This window comes from Papilio polytes, unplaced genomic scaffold, assembly GCF_000836215.1.
Source record: "Papilio polytes unplaced genomic scaffold, Ppol_1.0 DF824269.1, whole genome shotgun sequence".
In the NCBI taxonomy this organism is placed as follows: Eukaryota; Metazoa; Arthropoda; class Insecta; order Lepidoptera; family Papilionidae; genus Papilio; species Papilio polytes.
The window spans coordinates 3,539,080-3,551,182 of record NW_013524935.1 but is presented as its reverse complement, the minus strand read 5'-3'; the positions used below and the strand labels follow the sequence as shown (position 1 = coordinate 3,551,182).

Below are 12,103 nucleotides of genomic sequence, written 5' to 3'. Positions count from 1 at the left end.
AGCTCAGTGTTTGAGTTATTTCAATACATATAAAAACACAAATATAGACTAGCTGTTGCTCTCGACTTCGCCCGCGTGAAATTAAAAAATAACAAAAAGTGTATCCTGTTCTCAATGATAAAGTAGCTTTTTAATAGTGAAAGAATTTTTGAAATCGACCCAGTAGTTTTTGAGGTAATTCAATATATACAAAGATACGAATCTTTTCTCTTTATAATATCAGTATACAGGTATCATCTTAACATAGCATATTTTCACGTATTCATTATAAATATGTTTATTTATAAAGTCACGTATCAAATATTCATACATGGAAATGTACATCTTATTGAATAGATCGGTTAAAGATAACATTGTACTATTATTCAGTAGAAAAACAATATTTATTTTTGTAAAGTAATATACAACAAATGTTTTATCTTACTACTTTACTTCTTACTAATCTTACTAATATTATAAATGCGAAAGTTAAGATGGATGGATGGATGTTTGTTAGCGTTTGTAGCCTAAACGGCTGGACGGATCTCCATGAAATTTGGCACAGGATTAGAGCATAGTATGAAAGAACACATAGGCTACTTTTTATCCCGGGAATAGTTACGGTTCCCGTGGGATTCATTTATTTAGTTTTTTTAATGTTCACTCGATCATTCTGCAACGGTTCAACATATCTTATTGAAATTTGGCACAGATATAAAACAAAGTCTGGAGTACACATGAGATATGCTTCATCCCGGAGAAATGTCCGGTTCCTGAGGGATACGTAGCTTTTTGTAATGCTGTACCAATTTTATTTGGAGATAACTGATATATTCGGGAGTAACATACGCTTGTTTAATTCACTACTGTCGAAATTGCGGGCTAGTAGGTAACAAAAATTCAAACAAAATTAAAATTATATGCAAACATAAATTGAAAACTAACGAAGTTTGAAATGTTTACATGTTAGAAACATTAAAGTGAAGTTTTAATTAATTTTGATAACCACATCTGCGCTGTTCGTGTATTTATTTTTAAGTAACTGAGAAAACTGGCCAGTAATTGCGATAGATTTTTTTTATTTGTTCTTCAGTTTGTTTTATTTCCAGCCAGTTCAATGCACACTGACCTAGTTCATTGTAATTAAAATTAAATTTATAATTATGTGCATTTATTCTGATAAAAGCAATTAATTTAAGATTTTCCTTTTACAAATCAATTTTGTTATCTCTGTTTTTTTTTAAATAGTGTAAGCGGAATAAAAATTTCTTTTTGTTTTATGTTTCGCAATGGAAACCTCTTGTAAAACATTTCAACAACATCTATGTATGTATTTAACTGTAAATCAACAAGAATTGAAAAAAAAGAAATTTCTCGAATAAACTATTTCATAAATAAAACCAGCCCAAGAGACAACTTTATAATTCTGTTTTAAGTTTAAAGTAAAAGCTGAAATAGTTAAGTTGTACCACGAACAACACTCACGTCTGTTGTTGATTAAGGGAACTCCTTTTATTTTTACTTTCTAACTCGGAACTAGTTCAAGCTTCTCTTCTCAGAATTGTGTAGACAACTGGAACGAATTGTGGTTACATTTGAGATAAATTTCATTAGAATTAAAGAAAATCTTGAAATAAAGTTCAGTAATCATAGTCAATATTATAAACGCGAAAGTTTCGATGGATGGATGGATGTTTGTTAGAATTAGTTTAAACGGCTGAACGGATTTCGATTAAATTTGACATAGATGTAGAGGATAGTCTGGAAGAAGTGAGTAGCTAATGTGTAGCTACTCACTTTTGTTTATTTTAATTCCACGCTGACGGAGTCGCGGGCAATAGCTAGTCTTTAATAACTTTCTTCAAACACGCATCACGGTCTCTGAACGGAACGTATTAAGGACATCACAGTTGATCGAATCGATCAACGATTAATAAGTACAATGCAGTCGATAAGTGGTTTTATTGACACGGTATTTGTCCCCTTTGAATACTCCATTGACTGTAGACAGTCTTGCTTGATTTTTACGTACTAGTTAACATTCTGTTTGCATTAGTTCGATTAAACAATGTATTATAAAAATATAGTTTGATGAGAATAAATCTGTCGCCTAATAGCGAGATATACAAAAAGACAGAAGATATCCAACACTTGTTGGAATGTGAGTGTAACAAATGGGAGCGCGAGCTATTTTTCTGTGAGTTGAAGCTTAACCTGTCTGATGTAGACATTATTATATCAATACTAGCTGAGCCTACCGACGCGGCTGTCTGATTATGCCAGCTAGTTACTTAAACACTAAGAGTAGCACTATGGGATTGCGAGTCTTTACAAAGACAAACATCCCTCGTTCTCCTAATAAAGATTGAAACAAATCGAATATAGTTAGATACTAGTTAAACACATGTTTTATACTTTGACAGCCGCTGATAGAATGGACATCAATGGGCTTATATGTTGCAACATAAATATGTATGAAGGGGATCGCGGAACACCTATATAAACACAACAACAACAAACTAAGTAGCAGCAAAAATGTATCTTTCAACTTTCAGTGTAGTTTACTTTTTATAACACAAGATATTAGATAATAGAAGGCTCTGACTCCAGAAACGTAATTATTACTATTTTAAAGACACAACCCCGCTGATTTTGTACAAAACGGTTTATGGTCCAATGAAGATTTTTTTTTATGAGCAATGAATGTGGAAGGATACACCGGTAGACCTAGAAAGAGATAGATGGACTGCGTGAAAGGTGACTTGATCAAGAAGGGAGTGATGACTAAGATGACGGATGATAGAGTTATTTAGAGGACGAAAACCCGGTGCGCCGACTCTACAGGAGTAGGATAAGGTAGGGTAAAATAATAAGGAATTTATATATTTTTTTATTTAATGCCAGAGTGTATTTGTAATACAATGTAGTTGTAAAATGGGATGAGATGAATTAACGCGTCAGGAATTAACAAAGCGTACGTTCGGGTTTTGACATCATCTCGATGTTGCCTCAAGGTTGAAGAACAGGTTACGGACAAAGTCGAGGCTGCGCGGCCGCACAAAAACATACCCAGTGAATATATCATAATTATATTACACGTGAAACGTAAAGGAAATCATTAAATTGATTACATAATGTAATTGGATAAGTATTATAAATAATGGTCCTTAGCAATAATTATACTACGTAACATTTTGTTACACTATACAAAGGGTTCCTATTGAAGTAGAGACTATGATGTGCGTTGCACTTTTTCAGTCTTAATATACAATTACTTGTATTGATAAAAAACCTATGTTCTAACGTTTAAGGTTTTAACTGTTTATAGAAAACAATTCCATTTGTCTTTTTAAAGGCATAAAAACATAAACCCTAAACTCCATGTTATAACTGACGATGTGTATGATATTGTCAATTATTCAAGTGTGTAAATATGTGTTGTTATACTATAAATTCTGTTTAATTTGTAGGACGATACAACGTGTGGGCTGAGGTCAAAATGGCTACAACACCCCCGCTATAACGAGATATATTCATAACTCGTTCATTCATTAAAACCTTGGACTATAAAGTAACGGACTAGGCAAAATACCGCTATCGTATTAAAATTCGGCTACATTTTGCATAGGGTCAAAGATGAGAATCATAGTCGTGCATGTTAAGTTGAAAATTGTATAAAATCGCTTATATCCGAAACGACCTGCGCGCGGAATTACAAGAAAAACTTGAGTACTCTCTCTCTGGATCAAATATCACGCAGAACTATGCAGCCGTTCTGAATTTACGTAGTAAAAAAACATCCATCCAACGACACTTTCGAATTTATAATATTAGTATCATCGTTATTAATGCTTACTGACTTAAATTTCACACTCAATAAAGAATGTACATGCAAGCTTAAACGTTATTCGTTCTTTTTGAGAGGGGGAGTGAGCTTGACAGATCCCGTCTTTTAAAAGGCAAAGATTAAAACAATAAAACGCTTATGTCATACCACAGGCGTCTAAATAATTGAAACAGAGTGATTTATATTAATGAATCCTATTTGTAAACGACAGTTCCCACAAATCGTAATTCCAGCGTAACTGGATAATTGATTGGAAATGTTTATTTGTTTTATGATACCACAATGACACGTCTCATTGTTTTATTATTTACAAGCATAACAAAATAAACAATAGTTTGTAAATACTGGCAGTTTGTTTAAAAGTGGGATTCTATTTTACAAGATACCGTGATTTTTCTTCTTTGCCATTTGATTTCGCTTTAGACGTGCACATATAAGCAATAGGTTACAATTTTTGTTCACTGTTGACAGTGTGACTTCATCCGCATGAAATTATAAACACTTTATTTCACTGTTTAAATTTGTCAAATTCTCAATTGCTAATGTCAAAATTACCGTTACTACAATATACTTGCTTCCTTAATGTTGGTAGCTTGTTTATGGCCCCTTTCCCACATGAGGGATTTTTTCAATTTATTTACCCCCTGAGTTTAATAGCGTGAAAATATAGCATGACGTAAGTGTAGGGCTTTTTTTATTAAAAAAAGATTTTTTAAAAAATATGCTGTAATTGCTGACATCTTAGGCAAAAATTAAACTAAACCCTATATCATAGACAATCTGCACTTTACGATGAAGCTCGAAAATTCAAATATATTTCTAGTTAAAATATTTTATAACTAGCTATTGCCGGCGTCTTCCGCGTGGAATTAAAAAATATAAATAAATAACGTAGCCTTAGCGATAATGAAACTTTCTATAGATAAAAGAATTCTTAAAATGAAACCAATATGGCCACCATATAGATTTCAGGGTGCCTTTGTTTTATTAATTCAAACAAAGATTAAAAAATGTAGTTAACTGTATAAGTACTAATTGACATTTATATTTGTTTTATGACACATTCTTCAAAGTTAAGATTTGAAATATTGAAATATGTCGTAGTAATAAATCAAGCATGAAGCATGCTTAATTACTTTTCACGCTTACCTCAAGAAAATCTCTACAAATGATGACATTTAACCATAAACTAACTGCCATAGATAAAGCGATTTAACACTTTAAAGAAAATAATGTATTCCATCTTTATATTGTCTTACTTTATGTTGTACGTAGGCGAGAAAATTTACAGCAAATAAATTTTGACGAAACTTAAATTTTGACGAAATATATATATATATATATATATATATTCTCGAAGTTTCGTCAAAATTTATTTATTTTGACGAAATTTATTATATATATTCATAGGAATCAAAGCAAGACTAAACAGTTGTGCGAGAGTTCAGTCAAACTGTACGCATGCTCTTAACCACCAGTTAGTATGGCTTAAAACTCCAACCAGGTGGCGCTTCAATCGGGTTTTTTTTATTATGAATCATTTATCACTTTCTATGCGTTAATGTACGCTTAGAAATGATTTCAATCTTTGATAAGATGACGAGCCTTTAATGTTTCTGGTTAGTCTATACTTATAAATATGTCCACTGTCTTTCATGTAAAAAGTTAGCGTGGTATGGGCATGCTATGAGGGATGAATCGTATATAACAGGAAGGGCCTTAGTTATGTATGAGTGTGGTACACCGGTAGAGGTAGACCTAGAAAGAGATGGATGGGTTGCGTGAAAGGAGACATGATCAAGAAGGGAATGATGACTGAGATGACGGATGATAGAGTTATTCGGAAGATAACCCGGTGACCAACCCTACAGGAGTAGGATAAGGAGATGATGTCTTTCATGTAATTTACCCGTACACGAGAATATTACGTAATATTTGCAGTATATAATTATTAATTACTAGCACAGCTGCTGTTGAGTTATTATTGCATTATTATTAACTAAGATAATAACGCACAAAGGTTATGCAAATGCAGGAAATTCGAAGTCGATGTAAATAAGATGTCTATCTTACAAAGTTATGTTTATACCTAACTTTACAGTCAATAAATTCAATTAATATGTTATTTTTATCCTAACCTATTAACTTGCGTAGCTAAAACGATGAAATTATTTTTAATCTACGTAATTTTTAAATCTTTCTTAATCTTTGCCTGATCTTTTTTATTCTTTGCCCGATTAAATAAGGGATTCTAAATGTATACAAATTACGGTGCAATATCCTCACGTAGTAGTCATTATAGTTTAACGCAACTATGATAAACAGATTGAAATCATGACCAGTTAATAACCTAATATTTCTTAAATAAATATAATCATTTACGTTTCGTGACAAAGTTCTTTGCAGATTTAGTTATGCGGCGATATATTTGGTAACCATCAATGTATGTAAATACGACATTGTTAAAACGTGCTGACAAATATTTGCAATTCACATTGCAAAGCTTCGTTTGGTTTTAAAATTATTTTACCACTGTGTTTACATATTTGAATTTATAATGGAAATGTTTAAAAAAGTATATTTGAAATATCCATGACTTTTTTGACAGACATTCAGCGGTCGACGTCAGTGCCGAGACTAACAGAAAAAATGACGTCGACAAAAGATGGCAGAAGACGGATGGAGATAGGTGAGAGAAAACTATTCAACTAGATGGCGCTAGGATCGAAATAGATCTCGATATTGTTTGGTTATAAGGCGGCTTCAATTGAGTTAAATGATTCGACAATCATTATTACGATTCATTACGAGTGTTAATATGTTCATAGGAATAATTACATTATAACTGGGTTTTTGTAAACAGCTAGCCTGGACTAGTATGATGGAATGGCTTTTTCTGCTCTAATACCCGCCATGTGTAGAGTTCCGAACAATAGTCCTTACTTTCACTTAACCAAAGACAATGACCAAAATCTCTCAACAGGCTGTCAACGTGCACAGAACGTTCTACTTTACTCCGATCTCATGCAGCGAAGTCTGCAGAATGTAGTAGTCACAGCTCCCCTCGCCCGCGCCGCGCGCCCCGCGAGTCCCGGCGTGTGTCACTCGCGCAGGCACCGGGATACGTTCAGCTCAACCAGTATCGGCTACTAGAACCAATTGGTCAGGTAAAATATTCAAAGCCTCGGATATTCAAACTTTGAAAATGTTTCAATGATGGATAGAATTTATCAGAGTCTTTATTAGTTGAAACTTTCGACTTTTCTATATTAGTACTCGTATTATTACACTTGAGTATAAAATCACTCTTGGGCTTCGTAATAGTACTAAGAAGTACTGCTAATATTTTTTTCCAAATAGTAAGAATATCATAATCCCAAACAATCCAAGACGAAGGCCATTGACGGAGAGTAATCTTTTCGTAAATCCGACAAATGATCTTGCGCTGAAAAGTTATTTGTCCCTTAGATCAGAAAAAAAAACAGCATAGACTATTATAATTAATATTATGTAACTAAATAATTAACATCACTAAATTATTTCAGGGTTCCTACGGTATAGTTAAGTTAGCTTACAACGAAGAGGATGATACGCATTATGTAAGTAATAGCATTCGCCCGCGACTCCGTCTGAGCGGAATAAAAAAACAAAAGCGGATAGCCTACGGATTTTCCAGACTAAGCTAAGCATCTTTACTAAATTTCATTGGTATCTGTTACGCAGTTTAGGCTACAAACTCTAACAAACATCCATCCATCTATACTTTCACATTTATAATAATAGCACGAATCCTGCATTCATACATTATACATGAAATTTCATCCTGTACTTGCCATTGCATGTCCCTATAGTAGAGTAAGATATACAACGTATTCGATTTACCACAGGCAATGAAGATCCTGTCAAAGCGTAAGTTGATGCGGCGCGCAGGTCTTTTTGGGAGAGCTCCGCCGCGGCGTCCTGGCCCTGGGCCCCAAGCACCCGGGCCTCCGCCGGACCCATTGCAGAGGATCTACAGGGAGATAGCCGTGCTCAAGAAATTAGACCATCCTAATGTAGTTAAATTAGTTGAGGTGAGTCATTGTCATAGCTAAAATTTTCAAATTTTGATTCCCATTGTTTTCTAGTAAATAACGGTTTCCTGTGTTTTTCTATAATAGATAACTTTTCTAAGCAATTCGTTTTCCATCAAACTGCAGAAGATAACTGTTATTTTTTGTTTTGCTTAGGTCTTAGACGACCCAGCTGAAGACCAATTGTACTTAGTGTTCCAGCTGTTAGAAGGAGGTCCTGTGATAGATATACCGACTGAAAATCCTTTAGATGAAAACGTAGCAAGAAAATATTTTAGAGATTCATTACTAGGGATCGAGTACTGTAAGTACACAATATAATTAACACTAATATCACAATGTAGTGAATTATCAAAATAATTCTTATATAACCTTAAATAATGCCACAAATTTTAAATATGAACAATATTGTACATTTAAGTATCAAGTAGTGCTCTATAATTTCAATTCTGAACGATTTTATTTTCTGTTTTAGTACATTTTCAACGAATAGCACACCGTGATATCAAACCTGCGAATTTACTGCTCGGTGAAGGCGGAGTGCAGGTCGCTGATCTCGGAGCGTGTGGTGAACTGGCAGGCGCGGGGAAACTATCTGGGGCAGTTGGTACACCCGCCTTTCGAGCACCGGAAGCATTTGCACCAGCGGATAAGTATATTGGCGAGGTATGTATTCAGAAATAAGCACCTATTCCAGATTATCATCAACTTGCATAAATCCACCGCGGGACATAAGCACACCCTTACTCATATTTGTAACAGTTGGATATTACTGGTTTGTTTATATCCGGCTCAAAGGACCAAGCCAAACATAATATATTAATAAGTACCTATTATTTTTTTTGTATTCACGTAATGGCCTTTTCATTGTTTAATACAGGCGGCAGATATCTGGTCATTAGGCGTGACATTGTACGCGATGGTGACAGGCCGAGTGCCATGGTGTGGGGAGAGTACAACGGAACTACAAAAGCGGGTCCTAACGGAGCCACTCTCTTTTCCTTCAAAACCAGCGCTCTCTCGACCACTGCGGCGATTGCTAGCTAGAATGCTTGACAAAAATCCAAATACAAGAGCTTTAATGCAGGAAATTAAAGTAAGTTTTAAATGTTTTGATGAAACTTCAAAATACTTTAAAAATTTAACTGAAATAGCAATTTTCTAAACACTTACTATGGCTCTCACAGTTGTTCATTAGTTACTTAGTGTCTCTAGATTTATAAGGGAGACTCTAAATGACAGAGTTCATCAGTTAGTTTTATTATAATCAATTGACGTTGATTTCTATAGATACTTCCAATATCGTATGGGCTGACGTAATTAAGGGTACACTTGGGAAGTTACTATAATCAAGGTAGTAAATAATAATTGAATCCTGCAGGAGCACGAATGGGTGACGAATGGTGGCAAAGATCCTCTTCCATCGGAACAAGAGAATTGCAGATTAGTTGAAGTAACAGATGAAGATATGGCCCGAGTCGTGACTTCAATACCTAACCTTTCAACATTAATACTCATTAAGACAATGCTCAAGAAACATAGTTTTCAGGTAATTAAAGCAATTTATTAAGCTAAATATCCCAAACCTTCCTCGGCAAGTTTATAATTCCTTACATATCTGTTTTAACTTTCGTTATATATTTAAAGCGCCAATAGCCTAATGGTTTGGGGTACGGACTACCGGTCTTGCGGTCGAGGGTTCGAATCCCGCCATTCGACTATCGTCGTGAACCATATCCTAGCACAAGCCTAGAACTTAGTTGGAACGGTTAAAGGAAATATTAGTAAAATAAAAATCTACTAATATTAAAAAAATATATACATCTAGCTGTAATTATTATTCTCTCTAGTAGTTGGTTACTAGTATGGTAATAATATAGTTAATAGGGAGGACGCCTTTAAGAAGGGAGCAAACCTTTCTCTTAAAGACCGACAAGTAGTTCCTTTAGTGTTGCTGTTGTCAATGGGCGTCGATGATCACTTCGGTGTTCCCGCTCCAGTATAAAAATAAAAATCAGTTGATAATTTGGTTTTGTCTTCCACAAAAAAAGGAAGGGAAACAAGTGAATTTTAAATATATTTTAGGTCTAATATAATCAAAGATTTATTTATTTATTGAAAGCATTTTCCTTTCAAGAATCCCTTCCTACGCAGCCGTGAAGGCAGTGCCCGTAGGGAGTCGAATGTCGGAGAAACCATCGACAGTGAAGCGCATAAGCAATCAGTTCGGAGAACTGCCCTATCGAAATCCGGACGCTCACTTTCGGCCCCCGGAAATTATCTTACGGAAAGGTAAGTTTGTTTTGTAAGAATATGTTTCTAAAATACTACAATTCAGTTTTGATTGTTTATTACTACAGCAGGTTTAACGTTTTTGTTTTTAATTGCATAAAAATAGTGAATTTTAAAATGTAACCAATTCTATGTTATGTTAAATTTTGGATTGATCTCTGAATTGAAATAATTAAATAATTCATTTTAAATCGGAGTCTTTTATGATTTATGAAGTTTAAAATTAAGTATAGTTAATAAACTTCAGATAAATTTGATTACATCTGAAGTAAGTGTGACAAATGTAATGAAAAGCATTAAAAATTACAGTCGCCAACCGTCGTTTGATATTGGCTTAGAAGCAGTCCAAGAAACGAAGGAAAAACCTGTTGAAACGCCTGTCAAAGAAAATGGTAAATTTGAGACAAGAAGGTGATGCTGCGCGTGGGCGCATCGCGCTAGAGTTTAAAAAGAAAACCAAATAGAAGAAAATCTCATTCTTTTAACTTTACCTTCCATCTGTAGCAATTATCGCTACTAGATATTGTTTACGCAACCTTTAAAAGAAACATTTAAAACTTCGGAGTGTGATTCATGAAATTTTGGATTGAAAATATTATTTTTAGGTCCCTAAAATATAGAATTTTTGATACCATTTTGTTGTAAATGGATAGATATATGTAATTATAAAATATATTCATAATATATTTTCATATTAAAAGCCTACAATCGAGGTTTATATTTCAATCCATCTGACGAAAATAGTAACATCTCATCGTCTACCGTCTTCAGAGATGTAACTCGTTGCATGGATGGATTTGTTTTGGTTTACCCTTGTAAAGTCAAATGTACTTTTAGATAAAGTGATATTTTTATATTATCTGTAATTAGTTTTAGCATAGGTTTTGTGATTCAATTATTACTAGTTATAATATATTTCATTCCTCAACTAGTCGTAAAATCCGTAGCTAAATTGTAAATAGCATTTTATTATCTTTATGAACTCTTTCTATTGTAAGATACGCACTATTTTTATTACTATAAAGTCACAATTATCTACTTAATATGTACCTTTATATTATCATTTATATTTTCTTGTCTGTTGGAGTCATTAAAGTTTTTACACTGTTTTTTTTTACACTATATTTTTTATATTTTAAATATCGAATGTTATTCTGTCATTTTGTTTTTTTAACTAATTTATAAGATTTTACTTAATGTTCTAAAGAACCTGTATTCAAATCAAAATATTTTAAGTTATAAAACCGTATTTAACAATAAATTACAAAACATGATTTTAGAGTATTTAAAAAGATTTGGACATTTAATGTTTGAATTAACTTAAAGATAATCGCACAACGAACAAACCACTGCCCAGTTTCCACAAAATAAATGAACATTATAACGTGGATTGAACAATCAACATTTTAATTTGTCAAAAAAACAATCAAAAATTTAATGTAAGTAGTATTTTTATAAAAAGCACACTAAATGCATTTCTTACGTTAATTATTCTTATACGGTATGATTTAAATTTCTGTTACTCATTTCCAAAACTTCACATGATCTTGTATTGTTCTTTAAGGAGTTTAAATTTTAAACGCACATAGATTATTGAACCTTTCTGATTTGATAAAAGATTTAAAACTATAGTCTCCCTCCATTTTTAACGAATAATCCCAAAAGGCTTTCTACAAATTTTAAAGATCTTTACCTAAATTACTGGCAGCAATTTTAATTTTTAATCTTTGTACAATTGGTCAAAGAGCGTGTAAAAAAGTTTTTTCATCTTAAAATTATTACTGTTTTCACCCTTGGCAAGCAAATGGTCCAAATATTGTATCGCCTTTAAATGTTGTGATAGAAGATTAGGTTACAAAATGCTTATTTAAAAAAGATTATTATTATATAAATTGTCTAGATTATATTAAAT

General features: G+C 33.2%; 1 protein-coding gene across 2 annotated transcripts in view; it reads left to right on the top strand.

Annotated features, from left to right (window-relative positions):
- Window positions 1-11,296, top strand: part of LOC106109478 (calcium/calmodulin-dependent protein kinase kinase 2) — a 60,991-nt gene extending 49,695 nt beyond the window's left edge. For both annotated transcript variants that reach the window (XM_013290994.1, XM_013291001.1), the window contains 10 exons: window positions 6,435-6,515; window positions 6,810-6,993; window positions 7,372-7,425; window positions 7,714-7,899; window positions 8,056-8,203; window positions 8,375-8,565; window positions 8,780-8,995; window positions 9,281-9,448; window positions 10,037-10,191; window positions 10,501-11,296. In XM_013290994.1, the coding sequence (XP_013146448.1) occupies window positions 6,435-6,515; window positions 6,810-6,993; window positions 7,372-7,425; window positions 7,714-7,899; window positions 8,056-8,203; window positions 8,375-8,565; window positions 8,780-8,995; window positions 9,281-9,448; window positions 10,037-10,191; window positions 10,501-10,606 (1,489 nt within the window). In that variant the 3' untranslated portion in view covers window positions 10,607-11,296. The remainder of the gene's footprint in view (window positions 1-6,434; window positions 6,516-6,809; window positions 6,994-7,371; window positions 7,426-7,713; window positions 7,900-8,055; window positions 8,204-8,374; window positions 8,566-8,779; window positions 8,996-9,280; window positions 9,449-10,036; window positions 10,192-10,500) is intronic.
- Window positions 11,297-12,103: the final 807 nt, after the last annotated feature.